Genomic DNA, 23,029 nt, shown 5'->3' with positions numbered 1-23,029 from the left:
TTAAGTACCAGATGGAATCGAAAGGCCACAAAATACCAACTAGAACACAGAAGGTTCCCAAACTTCTTCTTATTTTGTGACATTCCTATCAATGGAAGCTAGTATAGCTTGCAACCCTATAACATCTTTCCATGCTTTACAGCAAAGTGAACCTGATAAGGCAAAGATTAGGAACCAGAACACAGTGGTCTCCAAGAATCAAACAGTTGGTGCAAAGATCTTCACAACCAACACCAGTGAAAGAAACACAGTCATGTGTGTGTTTTGTAAGAAAATAGGACACAGCTTACAGAATTGTCGCAATTTCATGGAAAGATCAGTTGCTGACCGAGTCAAATTTATTCAGAGTGAGAGATTGTGCTTTGGCTGTAAAAGTCCTGAGCTGCAGTAACCGCCAAGACGCCAAGGCGTGGCCTCATTTGGAGCATCTTGCAAAACACATTGCTCCACAGAAAGATTGTGTAATTGGTCTGCTGATCGGTTACAACAGCCCACAAGCTCTGATGCCTAGAGAAGTTGTATGTGGAGAGGAAAATCAATCCTTTGCGCAGAAAACCGACCTAGGTTGGAGAATAGTGAGCTATTGTCATCCAAGTGAGCATTGCAGTGATGCAATTGGAGTAAGTCATCGTATTATCGTAAGACAAGTGACGCCTGAACCCATACCGACAGTAAGGCTCAAAGGTAAAGTTCACTATGTTTGGAAGACTCAGATCAGGGGAATCTATGGGGTGCCGTTTGTAAAGCGTCTCGCTCTGAAAATAACAGCAACATTTTGTCACATTTAGCTAAAAACAATGTTTAAAAAACTGGTTTGAATTTTTGAGAGTCACTTTTTTGCACATTTAGAACAATATTTGTGAACTTAGAGATATTTTAAATATTTAAATCCAAATGTTAAATGTAAAATCTAAATGCTAAATCTAAATCTAAATGTTAAATATAAATATAAATATAAATGTTGAAGCTAAATGTTAAATATATATCTAAATGTTAAATATAAATATAAATCTAAATGTTGAAGCTAAATGTTAAATATATATCTAAATGTTAAATCTAAATCTAAATCTAAATGTTGAAGCTAAATGTTTCGGGTGAAACTAAATATTTAGCTAAAATGCAAATTCAAATGCCGGTAACCGGAAGTGCCAAAATAAAAGCTCGAGGAGGTCAGAGCGTGTTTATAGTGGCAAATAACGAATAAAACCCATCTTATCCGGGGAAATGGACTCTTGGACATGGATTATCGTGATAATAACTACCTAGATGAACAAACACGTTTGGAGAAACTTTATTTGAAGAGTACTTTGAGTTTTTAGTGTCACTTTTATGAAGGGTGCGGGACTTATGACCTGTAGCCACTATAGCCAGCCACAAGGGGGCGCACTTTAACTTGACTCATTGACATGTTTGCAGAGGTATGTCCGACAGTACAGTTTACCGGGGTGAAGGCGGGCGGGTGTAGACGATCCTACACTGCGAAAATGACAGATCAGTCAAAGTGTTAGTTAGTTATTATCACGATAATCCATGTCCAAGAGTCCATTTCCCCGGATAAGATGGGTTTTATTCACTATAAACACGCTCTGACCGCCTCGAGCTTTTATTTTGGCACTTCCGGTTACCGGCATTTGAATTTGCATTTTAGCTAAATATTTAGTTTCACCTGAAACATTTAGCTTCAACATTTATATTTATATTTATATTTAACATTTAGATTTAACATTTAGATTTAACATTTAGATTTAACGGTGGATTGTTGACCATGAAGTGGGGAGAGAGAGAGAGAGAGAGAGAGAGAGAGAGAGAAATAGAGGAATAAATCCATCTGTATCAGGAACAAGTATCTCTTATTTCCTGTGGGAGTATTCACCTTACCAGCTTGTAGCAGAGAGACTCTTCTTTCGCTGTGTTCGAAATCACACGCAGTCGCGCACGTTCAGTTCACACCCACAGGTTCAAAAGGTAACTGCCTCTTAGTTGTTATTTTATTTTTGTCTGAATTAAACATTTCTGTATTATGTGAGCGTCAGATTTATCAATTAAACCTTTAACGAGACAAATGTATCACATTTTAGACGGTGACCGAAATTTGAACCTTCAAAGTTAAGCTGCCACACTTACATACTAATTAGAATAGCCTATAGGCATACATTGAATCACCATGGGGTGTCACCAAATGTTTATTGAAAATATACATGTATTTATAAACATTTGTAACCAGTAACATTTCATAACACAAACCTAGAATGACAAGCAGATTAACTGTAGCTCACATTATTGTAATTAAAAAAAGTAAAATTGAAAAGAAAAAAATGTCCAGAAGAATACAGATGATTCACCAATAAAGCAGGTTACACTTAGGACAAAAGGACTGTAGCTGCACTGACTTTACTGAACTTCTTTTAAATGACAGCCTTTGAAAAAGACTCTTAGGACGTGAAGATTAATTAAGAAAAACACAGTCCCTCCCACAGTTTCTAACAGTCAGTTGGTATGACTTCAATCACTGGTAGTGGCTTTGAAGCTGCTTGGCGGCTCTGTGTTTGAGATGCCATGACGCTACAAGCCTGCAACACAGACTGGGAAGATGATGATGATGGTGTCTGTAGTGATGAAGATGAGGAGAGGTGGTGCTTTCTGAGCAGGATCAGATGAGGGTTCCTCAGTAAGGTATAAAACAACATCCAACGCCTTCTGGCCTGGCTATTCACAGAGGATTCTGGGAAAACAAGTTAAAAGTTGTTAAACTGGAAATTGAGGGGGGGGGATAATGCCAAAAGGAAAAAAAAAACAAACAAAAAAGATGATTTCTGATGAAACTTTTAAATCCGTGTGAGATGTAAACTGGCAGGTTGAAACAACACTGCATAACTGTTGTCATGACTGTTCATGTATGAGTTTCAAACACACACACACTGCTGACCAGATGGCGTGTTGTCGAATGAGGAGTATGCAGACGCAGTCTGTCTCTCAAACTTCTTGGAGACCAGCAGCTGGCAGAAACACACCATGACTGGATTGTTATGATAGTGGTCAGCAAAGATCATCCCAACCCAAGTGCTGTACCCTTGAACACGCAAAAAATACTGTAAGAGCCACACGAAGGAAAATGCTTTTATAGTATTTGAACTGTCTGTCAATCTGTGCTATAAAATAGCTAAATGACTTATGCGTATGATGATGATATAACATTTTTCTTCATCGGTTTCACACTAATTTATTGATACACACAGCTTTCCTCATGCTCTGTGAAATGCTGCCATCTGGTGGAAGATGTGAATACGGATGAACAAAAGTCTTAATCTACTGTATAATATGACCAACAATTTCATTTGATAACAATCAAATAATATATTTTTCTTCTTAATCTACTATCACAGTATGTAAATTAAGGTTTTGCTATGATGTTTTATGATTGTTTGACTCTTCTTGTCTCACACAGGTCTCCACTGAAGTTAAGTTTACCGGCGTCCATGGATTCATATCCTCTCTGCATAATGGTCCGGTCTATGCGAGACACCAGCCATGTCCCCACCACCATACTGCATAGCAACCTCAATATGCAGTTGCCGATTCCCATCACCACATTGTAGAAAAAGAAGAAGTAATTGAAGCAGTGGAACGCCTTCCTGAAGACAAGGAAGAGAAACTTTCAAGTTCTGTGCAGATTACTTTTACTTGGTTTAAGTAGTGTTTAAGTATTAAGGGTTTTTTCTACATCGTAACAAATACATTCTGTACTTACTTGTTTCAGAAAAACATTGAAGAAACTTTACACCACTGAGTAAGTAAGGAAATGCATGTTTTATGGCTTCTGCATTTTTCCTACCAGCACTGCCTTTTACAGCAGTTGATGTTTGCTGATTAAAAAAAAAGGACCTTGGTTTTAACCTAATGTTCCTCACGTGCTTTTATGGTCCACACTTAGTGTATGTGTCTATATTGAACTATACCTACGTATTGTTGAGAGCCAGAGGTTTTTCTTTATCAGTGGGAGACATTTTTTCCTGAAGGAAGAAGATCTGAACCAGAACGACCTGAAGAACCACCAAGGAGATCACCAGGCTGATGGTCAGACTGAGAGACAATAAAAATCAATCAATCAATGTGTCAGTCTAATCATTCATTTGTATATCCACATGCACAAGGAAAGCAGCCTTACAGTATGATTCCAATGTTGGTGAGCATGCTCACTATTCTGCCATGCTGTATGGGAAGAACCAGCAAATAGACAAACAACAGAGCAAACAGGAAGTGGACAAAATGGACAATCAGGTAGCCTAAAGAGGAAATACAGAAGAGACATCCATTAATATTTTACTTTTACAGTGGCACTGTGCTGCTATTCTGCTGTACTTTTCTGTGTGATAGGATGATAAATAGATGGGAGGTTTGATACTTATTTGTGAATCTTAATTTGATATATGGATTTGTCACATTTTATGACAAAGCAATTCAAAAATATTTAGTTTTTTAAAAATTTCTCACCACTATTTTCTTATTTGGATGGAAAAGTACACAATGTACCACTTGGGCCATCATGAAATACTAAAGCTCTTAACTGTAGTTTTTTCAGGGATGTTTGGGGCTACGAGGCAGATTTCACCATACATTTTATGGACTAACTCCCTTTACCTAATTGCCTTCATTATATCACAGGATGTTTTGATCTGTTAGGCTGCTGTGTTTGTATTGAAAGCATGCACATTGCACATGTACACCAGTTCGTCTTGTTATTTAGAGGATGAATAACTTACCCCACAGTGTAAATGCTATTTGCCAGCCAGAGTATCTTGTGATGGAAGCCTGTGAAAATTCAATGAGAAAACACATTTGTACCATGTTGATCAGGTTGGCTGAGAGCCAGAACCAAGTTCTGATAATTATGAATTATTTTTACATAGCTGGTGGGCTGCTCCAAATGAGCACACATGATGTAGATTATAAATAATAATAATGAACTTTATTTATTTAATTCTGAAATGTATATAGCACCTTTAAAAAACACAGTCACAAAGTGCTTCACAATAAGACACAATTAAACAAACTGTAACTATGAACCAAAAGCTATAAATCTACCAAAAGAGTAGAATAAAACATGTAACAACACATAAATGGACAATTTTAAAGAAAGTTATTTAAGACAACAGAGAGTTTGATCTCCCCAGGCAGATAATTACATTGTCTTGAAGCCCTGATTGCAAAGTCTTTGTTACCTTTACGTAAATATCTGAATAAGAATAACACAGCTGAGGATCTCAGGAAGCAAGTGTCTGTGTGAGTATTACTCACCACACTGAGAGCAGATCTCGGGTTGTGAAACTTCTCAGGAAGAAAACCCTTCTGCCCTCTCCACAGTCTCTTCATGTGTTTTCTATGGTGACAGTTTTTGTTGTTGTTGTTGTTTTTTGTTTTGTTTTTCGAATAAATATCCTTCCAAACATTTGAAATCTACATTTCTGAGTTAAACCTTCAATGCATTTTGTGTATTTCAGGTATTTTTTGTTCTCTTACCTGTAACATGCCAAGACATGGAAAGTGTAACCCACAGAGTTGAGACTAGCAAAGATGGTGGTAGCTAGCCAAGCCCCTAGAATAAAAGATTAATAAGACTTAAGTTTACTTTATGCTTTATGTAGTCTTCATCATCATGAACATACAAAAACTACAAATGATGGTGTTTTTGCTGTTCACCCTATTTGTGGTGCTTTGTGTGAAGGTTGAGACGCAAAAAGGTTATATTGCAAAAAATTTAAAATATTTTGTGTATCAACGTAGTGATAACTTTTTTAAATGGCCTTTTAATATGGGAAGTGTTCCAAATCAAGGGCAGAGGTAATGTCCATCGTACTCATGAATGGAGCATTAATCACATAGCTCTTGAATAAATGTTAGGCGGGGTGCAGATCAACCCACTCCTAGCCACATAGATGAATTCTTCCAGCTGTGGTATCATGGGTCCCAGAGCTCCAGTCTGGTTACAAGAAATAACCAGATGATTTAATGTATTCTTCCAACTCTCTAATCGGTCAAAAGCCACATTACTGAGACTGTAGTCTGCCAGGGTCATCTGGAGAAATTACAAAAAGATATATTAACTCCAACAGCAGATGTACAGATATAGATTTTCCAAAGCAAAGTGTGTGTAATTATGATTGAACATAATTAACATGAGAGATGTCTTGCCGTACCGTATACAGGCCTATAAGTGTTATAATGGAAGTGCCAATGATCCTGTTGGGGAACTTGAAGTTGGGGTCCCACTCATACACCTTTCTCTGGAACCAGCTCAGGGGCTTACTGCAACACAGAAAAGAAGAGTCAAACCCACTGTGTACATAATATTAGTCCCGGTTGTACAAGGAACTTTTGAAAACAGCATCGGTGTGCATGCATGCGTGTGATCTCTACCTGTGTACAGGTGTTTTCCTAAGCAGGCTCTTAACATGCTGCACCTGGTGTTCCCCAATCAGTTCTTCATTGTCCTAGCAGCAGATTAAGTTGAATATTTAGAAGAAAAATGTTAATGTTATAATCATTGTAGATCCTACTGTACAGCAACTGCCTATCTATCACAAAATCTATATACATACACTCACATACACACAGCCAGCTAAAGTCATTATGCATTAGGCAGACTGACCTCCTGTTCCAGTTGCAGACGTATTCGAACAGCTTTAACCAGCATGTAGACAAATCGTCCAAAGAGGAAGATGAGGGAGAGGATGCGGGGCCACTGGGAAACAATCTTCTCGTATGAACCCAGAATCTTTAAAATCACACACAGTCATTCATGATATTTCAACTATATACCAACAGACCAAAAGGCTCAACTCCATGAGTAAATGCTTTGTGGAGCCTAATTCATTTGCATGTGGGCTGAAACCCTGAGATAGGTGGAGCAGGCTGGTTACTTATTCACAAATAGACACATTACTATACTATACTATACACTAGCTTGGTAAGTTACTGTAAGTACTCACCTACCTTACCACTGGGACAGGTGACTACATCCCACACTGTAACAATGATCCTACAAACAAGCACAGAAACATACTATGTGTTTTCTAAAACTCATTCATCTGTCCCACTTCTTTAATGTATATATAGAGTTTTTGTCACTTTGTGTGTGAAGTAACAACATATGAGTTTTGCTGCATGCTTTCACAATATTGTTTAAAATACACATTTGTGAAACCTTTTTCTGTACTAATCCACATTGTGAGATATATACACTGAATGTTAAACATATAATATAAATGAATGTTTACCAGGACAGAGAGTAGAGTATCCCCAGTACTGCCCCAGTTGTTCTGAAAGGAGTGGACAGGCAGGCAAAGAAAGGGAAATAGACCAGGCCCACCTCCAGAGCACCAATCAGATACAGTATTGCTGGGGGTAGTATCAGATGAATCATCATGTTTATTTCTTCTATCTACAGGGTAAACAGATTTAAATATAAAGCCTGGATAAAAACAACGTAGACAGTGGGAGTACCTGTGGCCCAGGGCGGGACATCAAAAAGCTTGTAATTTTCAGAGAAGAGCAGCAAGACGGAGGAGGACACAGCACCAAATGCAAATCCATAGGACCAACGATTACTGATGCTGCCAATAGTATCCAAAGGCCTGGGACACAGTAAAGACAACATGCCATGAACACAAAAAAAGCCATATGGCTGTTGTGGCTCCTTAAAATGCTGCTGTTGACTTACACCACAATGGCAAAACGTCTCTTCAGGAAGGGCAGTTTGTGGTCGATGCCCAGTATCTTGGCTCTTTTTTGGAGGAATGAGAGCACCCCAGTGATGAAAACCTGGAGGACAAGAAACCAATACATAATATATAAACAACCTTCAATGCTTTGTTTGCATCACTGCAACTGTGTCAGAGAGGAAATGATTGATTCATACTGTACGTTCGAGGTGGCAGGATGATCCTGAATTGAAGTGTCACTTTATAAAATCATATTTGATCCTGAAACTTTAAATGTCACCAGTCAAGTGTCCTATCAGAGTAGTTTTGTTTTTTCTAAAGATATTTTTTTGGACTTTTCAAGCTTCATTTGATGGAGACAGCTGAAGAGTGACAGGAATGTGGGGAGAGAGACATTCAGCAAAGGGCTGCAGGTCTGACAGAGTAGTTTTGAAAAGTTTTGAAGTAAATTTTTATTGTAAGACCAACTCAAAAATAGTTTGTACTGATTTTGTGTTAATCCAAATAGATTTTTTAATCTTAATCAATTCAATTTCATTTTTAAATTTTATTAAGTTGGTTACCAAACTTTTTGTATTGTGCAGCAAAAAATAAATATGTTTATATCAAGTAAAAAAGTTACATTAACACAATTGTTTTGAAATATATTTAAAACTTAATTTATTTGTTTTTTACAGAGTATAATGTAGTTTTATTTTTCTGCATTCCTAGATTGGAATTATATATAATATGGCATTAACATGTTATATTAAATTTGTATTCCTTGCTGTACTGTGAATATTACATATCTCCAAATTTTTCTGTAAAACTGAGGGATAAAGTGTTTCTGTTTGAGAAAAACATTAAAAGTAGACCATTTAAAACCCCATTTGATTACCTAAAAAATATTATTTTATTATTTTTGGCTCATGAACACTTTGTAGTACTGAAGCCGTACACTATATTCATTTTCCAGGTTAAACGGATGGACAACTCACTGCTGGTATGAGGGAAAAGTGCAGAAACAGGTCCACAGATATTCCATTCTGACACTCCTGATCTGTCGAGTTCCTGAAGAAACTGTGTCAATATAAACAGCAATGATTCAACTGGTCTGAACTGTGGGGACACAAAGCAGGATCAAATAGTGGGAACAAAATCAGACTAAATGAAATGAATGGGATGGATTAACTAAACTAATCAAACAAGTCATCAACACTATATAATTTGCATTCTTAATGCATCAATACACCCATGTTCAGGTGCTCTGTCTTGTCTGGTTTGAAACTGCAACAATCAGGTTGTTAAATTCTGTGTAATATTTACGATAACTGACTGGCAGCTGACAGAAAGCAAACAGCAGTTTATCATAATACTAGTAGCAGGGAGCAGAGTAATGACAGTCTGTACTTACAGATGATCTGCTTGGTCTCTTATCATTATAGATACGCTGCTTCACTAAAACCTTGCTTCTGCTCTGCTGTAAAGCTTGAGGAAACAACTGGACTGATATCACTTCTCCATTTCCTGGTTGCAATCATGTGACTCACATTTGATCTTTGTCCTCTTTGTCCCTTTCTCTCTGTTTTTTAATGTTCTCTCTCCCTGTGTGTGTCGCTCTGTGCTTCTATGCTTCTTCTTTTGCCAAGGATTTTGCTTAGACTCTAAGTAAACACACACACACACGCGCGCGCGCGCGCATTAACATTATTGACCACTGTGTTACTCAGTATAACAAGTGTAAATGTTTGGCTTTCAGCAGAGATAACCAACCGATCATTCACCTTCACTAAGGAATGTTTTCAGATTATTATGTTACCTCCATCAACTCCATTGCAAGAAACATAACTTCCAATTTAACGTCTGTATCATCAATTACATGTTTCATATAGACAAACCAGAGTTAGATTTGGATTGTATTGACTAAAACAAATAAAAATAAAGAAAGACAGGTGTTTGCTGCTTGTTGACATTTATTACTCATTGTAATAGGACAAGACAGAGATAAGATATGATAGACTTTAATGATCTCACACCATGAAACCATTTATTTGGGATCCAACTGTCATCATTTTAAAGATCCGTGTTGGGTAAATCATCAGATCCTGTTTAGTCATTGGTGGTGACGTCATCCCCTATGCACGTTAGCAGCCATCCTCTTTGGCAACCAAAATGTCCATCTTGATTTTCCTGCAAAGAGGATTATAAGACAGGTGTAATAATATTCATTTGTTTTATTTCAACTTTGTATTATGTATTATTGGTGTTGCAGTAAGTCCTTCACCTTATATATTTTGTATTCTATTATCGGTGATAATAAGCAATCATTGACAATGTGTGTTTTAAGACAGTAATTAAAAGACAGGTAAATAGAAACCTAGACAAAAAGCACATTTTTGTCACTCTGAAATGAAAGTGCTAATGCTCTTGAAATGTATTGATTCTTGATGTGACATAATTACTCATGTAAAAGTCATGATCATTAACTCATAAAAACCAAAAGAGGAACAATAAACGTTAGCACTGTGACTGTAAACCTTATATTCACCCGCGACTTTGCATTTTATACTCCATAAAGTCATTTAGTGTTTAACTAATGGGTGAATGCTGTGTGTGGAGCAGCTGTATGTACTCACTGTTTCTGGACACACAGGGCACACTCGTTGGGATAGGTGTTTCCATCACTGCCACACACCGGAGCGAAGTTCATAGGGCAGGCTGCAATCTCCGCCATGTCATCAGGACATGAAGCCTGCCAAAAAATAAAACAAACAGGATTAACAGGTTTACCTAATAAGAAGTCACATTTTCCATCCCACTCAGACAAACGCACACATGCACACACACACACACGCACACACACACACACACACACACACACACACACACACACACACACGAGTTATGATGCAACACCTTTCTCATGAGTCCAGAGTTCTCGGGATCTGTAAAGAAAGCAGAAAGATAGCCTCCATATCATAAATGTATAAATAATAAACTCCATACTCCATAAATTCCTGCTTATGTGCAAGTGCAAAAAATATAATACCCAGAGACTCACAAGGTACATCAAATTCAATGGTACATCAAAAAAAGTCAATGTTAAAGTACCCCTCAGTGATATTCCTGATGTATTATTGTTTAGTATAAATACAGATCATATGCATGCTTTTGTGCTGTCTCTACATGCTAAATGTGGATACACAATAATACTTTAGAGAAGTATACAAAGTATTTTATTTCAGAGTACACAGTATTACACAGTATTTGTAAGGATCAGTGGCTCTTTTTCTGTTGATCAGTATCAAAACAGCACCTTCAATCCTTTGACTCAATGTTGTAAAATAATAAAACATGACGTCTTCCGATGAGAGTGAATATTTCTTAAAGGCACCGTGTTTCATTTTATGGCAACCAGACAAAAATTGCTCTCTACACTTAAATCTTGATCTATCTTGAACAGTCCTCAAACTAGAACGAAAAAAACACGTCAAATTATGTGTTTTTCTTTGTTACCTGCAGCCACGCAGAGGAGCAGAAGTCCCAGAAGTCCCAGAAAAACAACTCTTCCAGTCATGATGTTAGTGAATGATTCAGTGACAGTGTGCCTTTACAAGCAATATAACTGTGTGTGTGTTTGAGGGAGGGAGGTGGCGTATATGCGTGGGAATGCAGCAGGTGCAAACTGATACACAATCACATGCGCACTCTAGAAGCTTACGACACACATTAACACACACACACACACATAAATATGAGGTAATTCTTTCTTTTGTTCAGTCATCAGCTACACACTACTATTTGACAGTCCCACATGACTGCTATGACAGAATGAATACAAAAATAATTTAAGCAGGAGTCTTTTTTTTTTTCAAAACGTATGAATTTTTTTTATTTATTAATGCAAAGAGTAACTATACACAATGAGTAACAGACCCAAACAGCTGTTTAATACTTAAAAATGTAAACAAATAATAATAATAATAATATTGAGCACAAGAAGAGAAAAATCACCGTCTTACTGTCCTGTATTTCTCTCTTTATCTCACTAATGTCTTTCACCGTTTCATTCATTTCTCTCAATCACATGTAAGCCTTCGTTCTCTCTTTCAAGTGTCAAACAAATGTTTTTAATGCAGTGGTGTAGCTTCATTTTCTTTGAATTGAGTTGCTGTGCAGACATTTGTTTTTCAATGTCTAATTTGCCATATCCAAATCCCTTACTTCTACGTCTTTGACACGACAGGCTATGAAGTTTATAAAGTGCTCACATTTAGCTGAGGGTAAAGTCTGAAGCCCCAGAGCTGTGATAAGATCCCCGAGATAACGGAAACCCCTTATACATTTTATTTTTTTTTTATGACACAGAGCACCCGTAATGACAATCTGTCATCAATTGAAACCCTGGATGTAATATTGTTTTACTATAAAGCATTACAAGCACAACTCTAATTGACGTGGTCCCTGTTTATGTGTAGTCTGGCCTTTGGACTAGCTAAACTAAATTTGAGTTACTGACGGTAGAGTTAACTTGAGTGTTGCAGCTTATTAATGTGGACAAATGGAAAGATTAGAATTTGGCAACATCACCAGAAGATAGAAAAAACTTGCAGTCTGATGGAGACTGAATGATGGAGAACAAAGTTTACAGAGAATGTGCTCTTTGTTCTGAGCTGCTGACGACGATGACAGAGGAGGATTTCTGTAAGTGAGCTGACGGATAAAGAACTGAAATCAAAGCACAGCTTAAATTTTACAAAACAGTCACCTCCTCAAGATTATGCTGGTTGATCAAAGACACAGATATTCAGCTCCATTTGGCACAGATAATGTTTGTTCACTCCACTGGTAACGTTTTTTTTTTTTTTTAACTTGACATCACAAGATACTGCTGCTACTGTACATAATATCCACATCAGTGATGGCTCAGGTCTAAACGCTCCCATCTCATCTCCAAAATCACATATTGATACAGATTTCCCTCTTTTTCTAAACAACATAATTTGGATTTAGACTCCACATATACATATGTGCCAGTAACCCGACAACAATGAAGCACAATTCAGTGGTCTCCTGCCCTTTACAAGCTGATCTTACAACGTGCTTTAGCAAACACAGAAGTGCTGATAATCCACAAGTGTTGCCCAGTGGAAAGCATGCAGTATATATTTCCAATGAACCTTCAAAAAAAAACAGTCCAACTTCTTCAGCAATCTTCTTCTTCTTTCTGTTTGAAGTCACAACTGCCCGTTCTGATTGGCCTTCAGTTCTGTTTAAAGAGGGCAGGACGAGTAATAACAAGCCAGTATAGCAGGCTGCGTCATGTACAGACATCAAGCAACCACAAGATTTTTTTGTGTTTTCGACAATGAAGGACATAATTTAAAACAAGAAAAGAAGAAGAAAAAGAAAGAAAAATAGTCAATTTTCATTCATCATCTTCACAAAAAGCGTGTTTTTTTGTGCTTTGATGCATGTTGGTATCTGTCTTATACATTCCTTAGCAGCCTACATACATTGTTGTTGTTGTTTTTCAATGGAGTGCTCAGTTTTCTCTCTCCACCCATGATACAGTATAGGCACTGTGCTGGACAATGTCAAGGACACCAAATAAAAAAGACAACTTGGTTATCAATCTTAATTGTTATCCAAACAAAGAAAATAAACTCCACAGAGATTATGTCCGTCTATTAGAATTAAATTGTCTCAAAAAATCTAATTAGTAAAAATTAATATGTTGCATGATTGTGTGTGAAATCAAGTGGATTGTAAATGCTTCTTTACTGCCATTTGCATTATAAAACAACTGCGCTTGGTAACAAAGGGCGTTTAAGAGGTTTGACCCTGATAAAAAAGTCTTCTTCTTTCAGCAGTTGGCAGTGAACGATCAGAACTTTGTGCGATTTTTATTGTCAGAGGGACGATTTTTTTTGTCCCTCTGACTACCGCTAACTACTTTAGCAAGAACGGGGAACCTCCTTCTAACATCTCTGATGCCGTGTCCATTGAGAGAGTAGCAGGGCTACAAGCTTTCCAGTCTGACACAGCATTCTAATCCCGCTGTCGCTTCAAGTATTTTGAGTGTCTTTCTGTCCGACTAGTGAAGGAGAAGCACCGGTCTCCAACCCTCACAGGAATATCTTCTTATCTTAAATATATTTATATATATTTGCATTGATTTGCATTGAGTTTTCATTGTTTCAGTGTCTGTCACAATACCTGCAGTCTCTGCCTTTTCAAGAGGCTGTGTGCTGAAGTACAGGTCCACTGAGAAATGATAACAATTAAAAAAGACTAAAAAATAGAAATAAAAAACAAACAAAATGAACATAGTCCTTTTCCCCCTCTGGTTAGTGGTCCATATTTTCTGGGTTGGGGGAGGGTGGGTGAAGCTTAGCATCTCCCACTGATGGTATGTTGTGGAATTAGACGCAACTCTCCCTGGTCTTGTTGTCCTTGAGGAAAGAGTTCAGCTGGGAAATGTCCACTACCACAGCATCCCGCTTATTCAGGACATCTTTCAAATGGTCCTCATCACTTTGGTCCTTGGCAAAATTTACAAACACCTGCAGGGGGGGAAAGAGGAGGAGGAATGAATTAGACTTAATCTGAATTAAAGTTGCAATCTAGTTATAGTCAGAGCTTTAGGTGAAACTTACTTGGTCTAGAGTCGTCTGGGAGACGGAGTAGTCCTCTATGCTGAGCGCCTCCTTGTTCTTAGAGAGCAGGGAGAAGATGCGTGCAAGGGAGGTGAGGGAGGAAGGCAGCTGGTACTGCAGCATGTTGCGGTGTTTCTCCTTTAGCGTGCTGCCAGGCAGCTCCCGCTCGATGAATTCCATCACTGGCCGGAGGTCTGGGTCCGGGCCAGCCACCCGCAGGATGATGGTGTAACCATCACCAAACCTAATAAGGAACACAGCAAAACACATTTCAGTCGCCCGAATTGTTGAAGTGTTGACCTTCTCTTATTTCTTATGTGTGCGAGCTTTTGTGAAAACCTATTCTGCCGTGTATTCACACCTGTTTTTCAGATGTTGCACACTTCCCAAACAGCGGAACCTGCCGTTGACCATGATGGCCATTCTGGTGCAAAGTGCTTCACACTCCTCCATGCTGCAAAAAACACAGCAAGACACCAGGATGAGCTTAGTCGTATGAGGGTATGTACACAAATCAAAAATAGTTAATGGCAGGTTGATATAATATTTGAATAGATGTGATTAACATGAGCAGTCTTACCTGTGAGAGGTCAGGACTACAGATCGTCCCTCTTTGATGATGCTCAGGATTGCATTCCATAGAGCACGGCGTGCTTTAGGGTCCATTCCTGTTGTCGGTTCATCCTGTGAGCAGGAAACAACAGATATTCAGCTGCTGCTACAATCTTCAGGAACATCTGAATCAAGCTGAGTCTGCTTTACAAGATAATTCAGAATTATATGTATGTCTGAACATGTTCCACTGACCAGAAAGACGACAGGTGGTCCTCCTATGAGAGCGATGGCAGTAGACAGTTTCCTCATGTTTCCTCCACTGTAACTGCCCGCTGCCTTGTCCACATATTTGACCAAGCCCAGCTTTCGGATGCCCCACTCTGCCACCTAGTGGACGGGATAAAGTTTTCATGAGAGTCCAACCATTTTCTTTTGGAAACGTACTGCTAGAGGTTATAGTAAATAAAATAGTGTTCATGTCTGTGTGTCTGCTGCTCACCTCACAAACTTCCTTCTCAGGCACTCCTCTCAAGATGGCATAAAACTCGAGGTGTTCTCTGCCAGTCAGCAGGTCGTTGATGGCATCAAACTGAGGACAGTAGCCCATGTTCTGATGCACCTCATCTATTTCTGTGTTTACACTGGAGAGAGTACATAAGTATGATTAGTTTTTATGGAAAGTAACACTAAAAAAAAATCATTATCTCAATAGGAGTGGGGATTTATTCTGCCTTGATTCAACAATTATCTCAAAGACCTCAATTACATCACTGATGCTAAAAATATATTATTTTGAGTACTTCCTGCTAGTCAGGCAGGCTGAATATAACCGATGATATCAATTCTAACACAAATGATGGGATATGCTTTATATTCTATGGTATCTTACCTTTTGCCAGCCAGATAAGCCTCTCCACTGGTGACCACAGAGTCTCCGGTCAGCATTTTAAAAGTGCTGGTTTTCCCAGCTCCATTCACCCCCAGCAAACCAAAGCACTGCAGGAGAAAAGAGACAATGTCAACATCAGGACACCTTATGATTATTTTTGCCGGAGTATCAGGATTATTTACTATGTATTGCACATTCGTTGCATCAGTTGAACATCAATTTTAACAATATACAAATTTGTATAGAAGAAAGCCTGGTGTATGTCATGTATCATACCTCTCCAGGGGGGATACCAACACACAGCCGGTCCACTGCCGGCTTCTGTTTCCGCTTGTAAATCTTGGTGAGCTGTCTGAGCTCCAGAATGTCTGACTGTCCTGCTCCGCTCAGGATCCTCTGTCGCTCTCTGGCCACATCCTCGTCTTCCTCTCCAATAGGCTTCAGATGGCTGGTGGATGACCTATAAGGACACGGGCAGCTGAGTTAGGAGGGGTCACATTTCAGACAGTCTTACAGGACAGGTTTTACATCTTAGTAAGTCTAAGTTGAATTCTGATAGATCACACATGAATTGGTTTCACACACCTGGCCTTGAAGAAAAAGCGGTATTGAATGAAGACAGTGATGCAGAAGAAGATCACACCCTCTATGGCCATCGCAAACAGGTTCTTTCCCACCATGTCCCAGGCCAGAGGGGAGCGGAACCGGTTTTCACCTACAAAACCAGACATTTTAAACACATTTAGAAAATGTATCTTTCTAAACTAATTAGGATATATTTGCTGTAGTTGGTAAAAGAGATTCGCTGTAATTACCAAATCTCTCCAAAGCGTCGGCCATTGCCTGATTCTTCACCATGTCAATCAGGCCTCTGCCCAGACAAAAGTGGGGAAAGATGAGGAAAACGTTCTTCAGGATGTCGTTGATACCACCGATTTCCTGCATTAAAAATAAAGTCAATATTCAATCGTGGGAGGCAAAGCATTCAGTCGTTTTCTAGACACATTTGAATCAACAATCAAGTCAAATACTGCTACTCTATCTGAATGAAAACAACATTACTTACATTGCTTCCAAACAGCTCCAGTACAAATGTGGAGACGCTGCCATTGATCCCTATCAGTATGTTAACGCTGGTCAGAACCACGTAAGCCGTGCTGGGGATCTTGAAGAAGAACGAGGCTGGGTACATCAGAGGGGTGATGGACCATCTGAGAAGCGATACAAAGATCATTTTAGATGAGAAGATGTTAAGAGGAATAGAGTAAACAAAAAAAAGGGAAGATCCAAACAAATTGCGTATCTGTCAAAATATACCCGTAGAGCAGCAGCAGCAGGGCCAGCACAGGCAGATTGGTGGAGGAGACGTAGGCGTCTTGTTGGAAACACACAAAGATGATGATGACCAGTGTGGCTGGGACGATGTAGTTACACTGAAAGAGAAGAAGAGAAACAGGGTGAAAAAGAGGCTTCAGAGAGTTTAAAGACAATAAGATCATATAACTGTATAACGCCCTGATATATTTCCACTTTACTCTTGTAATTATACTTTGGAGAGGAGCCAATGTGGCCAAGGCTCCAGCTCGTCTGAACTTTCTTACCATATCCCAGATAAAGTTGGCCAGCCAATACAGTAAAGGCTGCACTCCACTGATGAACTGCATGTGTTTGGCCTTGTTCACTCTCTCCTGGATGAGGAAGACTACAAAGCTAGCAGGGACGAAGGACATGGCGAAGATCACGCAGATGGAAACTAGCACATCTACTGATGTCGTCATCCTGACAAAGGGAGAGCAGATCAATATATCAATATTCTTAGAACAGGTCAAAGAAGAGAAGTACGTTTTGAATGTACCCCCATTTGAGAGTGATACTCACAGTGCAACCTGTGACAGCTGCTCCTTGGTGAGGTTCAGCGGATGATTGTAGGCAGTGATGCCGTACTTTGATGGATCTTTGCCGGGTTTGAGATTTGCCCGCAGGATGCCATTGTTCATCACACTGAGGAAAGAACCAATGCTGTGCCAGCCCTTGTTGTTGAACCAGATCTGGAAAGAGAGAAGCGGACATTTTAGTTTCTGAATCTCATACACAGCAGGATGGGAATAAATTAGTAGCTTGGTGATCAGCTAAAAGCCACAAGTCTGAGTCAGAGTAAAGATTACAGCATGTCTTAAGTAAATATATGTTTTCCAGTCTGCTCTGTTTCCCACTTTAGCCCTTCTTTTATTTCTTTCCAGGTTTTGATTTTTGTTTTTTGTTTTTGTGGTGGAACTGAGGAATTGAAGGTTATCCAGTTAGTTACTCTGGGAAAAAGGAATTGCCTTCATGCCTAAAATGTTCAGTGTAATGTGCAAAATACATTTTGTGCTCAACAAAAACAAGTTTATACAAATCAAGAGAAATTTACTGAATGTGCAATGCATGACTAATAAATAAAAAACAAAATGAGCAAGAAGGGGATTGTTGAAACACCTGAGCACAATAAAGGCATTACTGAAGAATTTGGTGAGGAAAGCTTGATGGTAACCTAGAGAGCCATGCCTTGTTGTATTAGCAGCGTGTGTGTGTCCTAACCTTGACGTTATTCTTGGTATCCAATCCTTGGATAAAACTGGAGAGACTGTGGAAGAAACGATCCGCTGCAGTGCCCTGGAGGGAGGGCGAGGCAGAGAAAGAGACAGGAGGGTTAGAGTCTTCTTTAGCACATGATGTTCAAACCTGCAATAATATACATGTAGCTCCACTATGGCTGTAATTATAAAAACATTAAAATGTGGAAATATGTCGCTGTATACAGCAGTTAGTGTCTTACCCTGACTAATTGAGACCACAGTAGTAAAATCTACCACATATTATAAGCTTTTCTTGCACATTAGTGTAGTGCAAGTATGTAAGATAATAACGTAATAAAATCTCTTACTCTCTCCAGACGGAAGCGTCTCCTCAGCTCAGCGATCGCAACATCGATATCGTCCGTGTGGGACAGAAGCTGAGAACTCCTGGCGCCCAACGAGAATCCACCGTATCTGTATAGAGAACAATTGTTTTTAAAATCAGCGGACGACACAGCAGACGGCCACTCAGGTCAATATTGGATAAAATAAAGTCAAGAGGGATCATGGCTGATAATGTACCTGAACTCGTTGACCCAAATCTTGTTCTTCAGGCTGCAAGAGAAGAAAATTATCAATTAGATGATTCAACACGTAATGCACACTCGAATGAGAAATAATACAATAAAGTATCAGTGTGTCACGCAGGTGTAGGATGAGTATTACCTCTTGCCAATGATCTGAGCGTAGGTTTTCACCAGATAGTCTGAGATGTTTCTGCCAGTCAGATTCTGAAGAGTGTCTGTCTCACTGGTCTTCATCTGGATACATGAACAGACAAAACAGTTCATTAACATTTTTAAATTTTTGTTTAGCATTATCAGTTTGCGTGTATTTGTGTACTTTTTTGTATCGATTTACACCTTGACTTGACTCTAATTGTTTGGTGTCACCAACCTGTGGTGGGGGAAGTCCGCCGGCACCAGGAGGACACTCTGGAAGCATCCTCTTGCGTCCTCCACAGCTGCACTCACACAGCGGAGATGGATTCTCCATGGACCAGTTGCCTTTGTCGAACGTATCCTTCACAGTTTGGGAGACTTCCGGGACCGACCACTCATCCTCAAGTGCTGTACAGGGAGTGTCACTGTGGGAGAGAGATAGACAAGTTTATATTCAACCCCATATGTATAAACTAACACATATGTGATAAATTTATTTTTATTTTTTAAAACTCACGGTATGGGTTCTCCTTCCATGCAACGTGTTCCAAATCCTGGTTTTTCTGTCAGTGCTCCAAGTAGTTTGTTGATGTGAGGGTCCTCAGGTAAGTCATTACTATAAAGACACAAAGAATCCATTGCCTTTAATAATACATATCATATTCCATATATTATATGAGCTATGTAGTATTAAAGGCATTATATGGCATATAATACCTTTAATAATACATAGCTTTTATCGAATTGTCTTGAAGTTGAAATACACAAATAAATTATAGAAGTACAGCTGCTATTATGTTAAGACTGAAGAGCACCGCGTTACTACTAATAATAACACACATTTAAAATGGCTTCATCATCAATTTCTGACGCCACCACTCTTTGAATCTTTTATTTAGAGGTTCACAGTTAATTCACAATAGTTAACTCCAGTAGTCTACACTCACTGACTTTAAAATACATCAGTTAGGTAACATGTAAACATTAGTTAGATCATCTATTATCTCTTTGACGGGCTGTGAACTTTGTAGATGGATATTAATGTGTTTAATTAAAAAAATGTGCTTCATGACAAGCAAATATCCCACCTGATGAAGGTGAACTGTTCTCCATACATGCCGGGATCCAGAGCCAGACTTGGGTACTTTCCAAATGGAGGAACAATAAGACTGAACACCAGCGCAATGCACACAAACACCGCCGGAAGGACAATCTGAAAAACATCATGACAGTTATCATCATTACAACTCACACACCTCAGAGCTAGTCATTCTAAAAGGCACATAATTGCTGATGCAGTCTAGAAAAACTAAATTGCCGCCCTGTTTAAGTACTGTATGTGTGTATGAAAATCATTATACCTGAGCAAAGAAGCCTTTTCTGGAGCGCCGTGCGTAGAGGAATCGTTTCCAAAGTAGTGCAACAAACTGCTGTCTCTTCAGACTCCAGCCTTTGACCTGGTATGAACCTTTGCCATCTGTTCCACTGAGCCAGTCGGTCTCACGGGATTCTAGACACAGACACCACAATACATTTAAGCAAACTTGCACCATGAAGTTTGCTGATAAATTGTTAGCAAGAACTGAATGCCTGCAATTGAACTTTCACTGGCACAAAGCAACTGATTTCTATGCATTGCAACATCAATCTGGTTTTCTTCAAGCAAAAAGAAACTGCACTTTTCTCCATTGAAATTCTGAGATGTGACATATTTTTTCTAGTTTTCTTATTTGGTACAAACAGAGTTAAAGCAATGACAAAACTGACACTAGCACTACATGCAGTGCAGTGCAGTTCTACCTGGGTCACCTTCTGAGTCGTTGAAATCAAAGTCATCCTCAGTGAAGGGCTTCAGGCAGCTCTGGTGGTCTCCAAACGCATGATGGCGACGAGTCCTGGTCGGCACGACTCCATCTGCAGGCAGAAGAATGTCAACATGTTCATTTAAACTATCTGAGCTTCAAATGTGGTTTGATTTGAGATCATTTATGATAGTGAGGGGTTAAATCTCACCTGAAAGCTCAACAGAATCCACTCCACTGTCCTCAGCCACTTTCAGGAAAATCTACAGTTGGAAGACATGTGATTAAAACACCAGCAGAAACATGGCACAATAAATCAAGCAGAAAGTAAAAAGATGAGACAAAAAGGGGTGTAAAGCCCTTTTCTCCTCACCTCCTCCAGGGTGGTGTCAGATATTCCATAGCTGGATATTCCCAGGTCAGTGAGTCGGTCATCCAGCTCATGGAAGAGCTCTACAAAGGCTCCATCTTTAGCTGATTGGTAGGGCAAGACATAGGTGATTTCATGGCCAAGGTCCTCAACCAGACGAGCCTCCGCGACATGCTTGAATATCACGTTGGAGATAAGAGATACGTCTGTAGGGATGAAATCAGCAAAATGATTGACAGGTTGGTTAATTTTATAGGAATAAACTTGTCCAATTTTAAGGCAGCCAATTAAATATCACTTCTTACCAATAGTAGTGGTCTCACTCTCTGGTTCGCTGCCAAGACCTGCATCTGAACTGCTCTCTGACACACTGTCCTCCTGAAGACAAAGAGGATACAGACTAAATAAATAAAAAAATCCTTTCTCCTGATAATCATCTCTCACTGGAAATTAGATTGCTTTTAATATCCTTTAAAAACACGTCATGTTCTCCACAACATCTCTTACCTTCTCTGCCTTCTTCATGTAGGAGACGGTGCTGGCAGAATTCCTGCAGGACTGAAGTGTCAAGTCGTAGTCTCTCTTGACCAGGGTCAGGTAGTAGCCTGTACCCAAATGGGTCTTCAGGAAGAGCGATGAGCCTACGCAGCACAGCTTGCCGTGGGAAATGATAGCAATGCGGTCACCCAGGATGTCAGCCTCATCCATGTGGTGAGTGGACAGGATGATGGTGCGGCCTGATAGAGGAATAGGACAAACACAGTCGGGTTACAAACTACAGAAATAAGCATATCAAATATTGAAAAGACTTGATAACAACTGTGTGAATAAGAACAAGCAATTTACCTTGTCTGTATTTAAGAAGCAAGTCCCAGATGCCCCTACGGGCGTAGGGATCAACCCCGGCAGTTGGTTCATCCAGGATCACAACCTTTGAGCCTCCAACAAAAGCCAGGGCTACTGACAGCTTCCTCTGCATCCCTCCTACAAAGATAACAGGAAGAAAAAGTCAGCACAACAGTTTTCAAAGCATGTCCGTTATTATTAATAAAGGTGGAAAAATAAAGCAATAAGTATTCAAACTGACCGGACAGCGTGCTGGTGCGGGATTTTCGTTTGTGAGGCAGACCAACATCGTTCACAATTTGTTCCATCTCAGTCTTCACCATCTCCTCTGGCAGGCCTTTCAGACGAGCGTAGAACCAGATGTGTTCCTCCACTGTCAGCCTGGATTACAAGAAGGCACACAATTACCAAAACACAAGAGGCTACAAATGTGCAAACAATTTAGCTGTTGACTCTTGGCTGTGCACGTACATGCTGAAAAGTACATTGTGCTGGGGACAGACACCCAGATTCTGCCTGATGGTGCTGAGTTCAGTGCGAATGTCTTTGCCGAGGATGTAGGCTGTTCCAGAGGTGGGTGGAAACAACCCCGTCAGGATTGACCTATCAGAAAAGCAGAAAAAAAAGTCAGTCACCATCTCAGCAGAGGAGGAGATGTACTGCAGATAACGTGTGGATTATCTTACATGGTTGTGGTCTTGCCAGCTCCATTGTGACCAAGGAAGGAGGTTATCTGTCCGTTGTAGAACCTCAGGGACAGTCCGTCTACAGCCAGTTTTTTTCCATGGCTGTAGACCTTCACCAGATTCTCGATGTAAACACCTGGCTCGATGTGGCCCGGCTCCTCCTCAATACACACAGCTGTGGATAAAATAAAGACAGTGACAGCAGCAATTTAGCCATGATATAAGAAAAGACACATAAAAGCATTATT

At 39.5% G+C, this 23,029-nt stretch overlaps 3 protein-coding genes across 8 annotated transcripts in view; all 3 read right to left on the bottom strand.

Annotated features, from left to right (window-relative positions):
- Positions 1-1,866: 1,866 nt before the first annotated feature.
- Positions 1,867-9,358, bottom strand: stra6l (STRA6-like). 2 transcript variants are annotated; one of them, XM_027283212.1, is made up of 18 exons: positions 9,112-9,358; positions 8,696-8,777; positions 7,718-7,818; positions 7,501-7,631; positions 7,275-7,395; positions 6,991-7,036; positions 6,647-6,772; positions 6,415-6,488; positions 6,195-6,303; positions 5,920-6,073; positions 5,518-5,593; positions 5,296-5,377; positions 4,761-4,809; positions 4,166-4,283; positions 3,961-4,080; positions 3,469-3,632; positions 2,927-3,070; positions 1,867-2,722 (listed from the first exon to the last, which is right to left on the bottom strand). In XM_027283212.1, the coding sequence occupies exons 1-18, from the start codon at positions 9,135-9,137 to the stop codon at positions 2,481-2,483; spliced, it is 1,965 nt and encodes a 654-aa protein (XP_027139013.1). In that variant the 5' UTR covers positions 9,138-9,358; the 3' UTR covers positions 1,867-2,480. The 2 variants fall into 2 exon arrangements, with proteins under 2 accessions (XP_027139013.1, XP_027139014.1); XM_027283213.1 differs by having other exon boundaries at positions 1,868-2,722; positions 8,696-8,768; positions 9,112-9,357.
- Positions 9,359-9,652: 294 nt separating this feature from the next.
- On the bottom strand, positions 9,653-11,369 carry spink4 (serine peptidase inhibitor, Kazal type 4). Its single transcript, XM_027283556.1, has 4 exons — positions 11,214-11,369; positions 10,614-10,642; positions 10,334-10,449; positions 9,653-9,887 (listed from the first exon to the last, which is right to left on the bottom strand). Exons 1-4 carry the CDS (start codon positions 11,272-11,274, stop codon positions 9,842-9,844), a joined length of 252 nt encoding a protein of 83 aa, XP_027139357.1. The 5' UTR covers positions 11,275-11,369; the 3' UTR covers positions 9,653-9,841.
- A 747-nt stretch (positions 11,370-12,116) lies between these two features.
- Positions 12,117-23,029, bottom strand: part of LOC104922433 (ATP-binding cassette sub-family A member 1-like) — a 43,735-nt gene continuing 32,822 nt past the window's right edge. For 4 of the 5 annotated variants that reach the window (XM_027283553.1, XM_027283552.1, XM_027283551.1 and 1 more), the window contains 31 exons: positions 22,782-22,956; positions 22,567-22,698; positions 22,337-22,476; positions 22,096-22,233; positions 21,757-21,986; positions 21,555-21,627; positions 21,253-21,455; positions 21,091-21,142; positions 20,878-20,991; positions 20,439-20,587; positions 20,166-20,290; positions 19,595-19,693; positions 19,313-19,502; positions 19,082-19,176; positions 18,938-18,970; positions 18,724-18,829; positions 18,378-18,452; positions 17,679-17,848; positions 17,402-17,579; positions 17,118-17,233; positions 16,867-17,011; positions 16,616-16,739; positions 16,386-16,515; positions 16,077-16,260; positions 15,801-15,907; positions 15,411-15,552; positions 15,164-15,298; positions 14,937-15,040; positions 14,718-14,810; positions 14,357-14,600; positions 12,117-14,263 (listed from right to left, as the gene is read on the bottom strand). In XM_027283553.1, the coding sequence (XP_027139354.1) occupies positions 14,123-14,263; positions 14,357-14,600; positions 14,718-14,810; positions 14,937-15,040; positions 15,164-15,298; positions 15,411-15,552; positions 15,801-15,907; positions 16,077-16,260; positions 16,386-16,515; positions 16,616-16,739; positions 16,867-17,011; positions 17,118-17,233; positions 17,402-17,579; positions 17,679-17,848; positions 18,378-18,452; positions 18,724-18,829; positions 18,938-18,970; positions 19,082-19,176; positions 19,313-19,502; positions 19,595-19,693; positions 20,166-20,290; positions 20,439-20,587; positions 20,878-20,991; positions 21,091-21,142; positions 21,253-21,455; positions 21,555-21,627; positions 21,757-21,986; positions 22,096-22,233; positions 22,337-22,476; positions 22,567-22,698; positions 22,782-22,956 (4,142 nt within the window). In that variant the 3' untranslated portion in view covers positions 12,117-14,122. The remainder of the gene's footprint in view (positions 14,264-14,356; positions 14,601-14,717; positions 14,811-14,936; positions 15,041-15,163; positions 15,299-15,410; positions 15,553-15,800; positions 15,908-16,076; positions 16,261-16,385; positions 16,516-16,615; positions 16,740-16,866; positions 17,012-17,117; positions 17,234-17,401; positions 17,580-17,678; positions 17,849-18,377; positions 18,453-18,723; positions 18,830-18,937; positions 18,971-19,081; positions 19,177-19,312; positions 19,503-19,594; positions 19,694-20,165; positions 20,291-20,438; positions 20,588-20,877; positions 20,992-21,090; positions 21,143-21,252; positions 21,456-21,554; positions 21,628-21,756; positions 21,987-22,095; positions 22,234-22,336; positions 22,477-22,566; positions 22,699-22,781; positions 22,957-23,029) is intronic. The other variant, XM_027283554.1, reaches the window with a different exon arrangement.

The sequence above is a fragment of the Larimichthys crocea genome, chromosome X (genome assembly GCF_000972845.2).
Source record: "Larimichthys crocea isolate SSNF chromosome X, L_crocea_2.0, whole genome shotgun sequence".
Taxonomy (NCBI): Eukaryota; Metazoa; Chordata; class Actinopteri; family Sciaenidae; genus Larimichthys; species Larimichthys crocea.
Note: the sequence above shows the minus strand (reverse complement) of the source record. Positions and strands in the feature narration are given on the sequence as shown.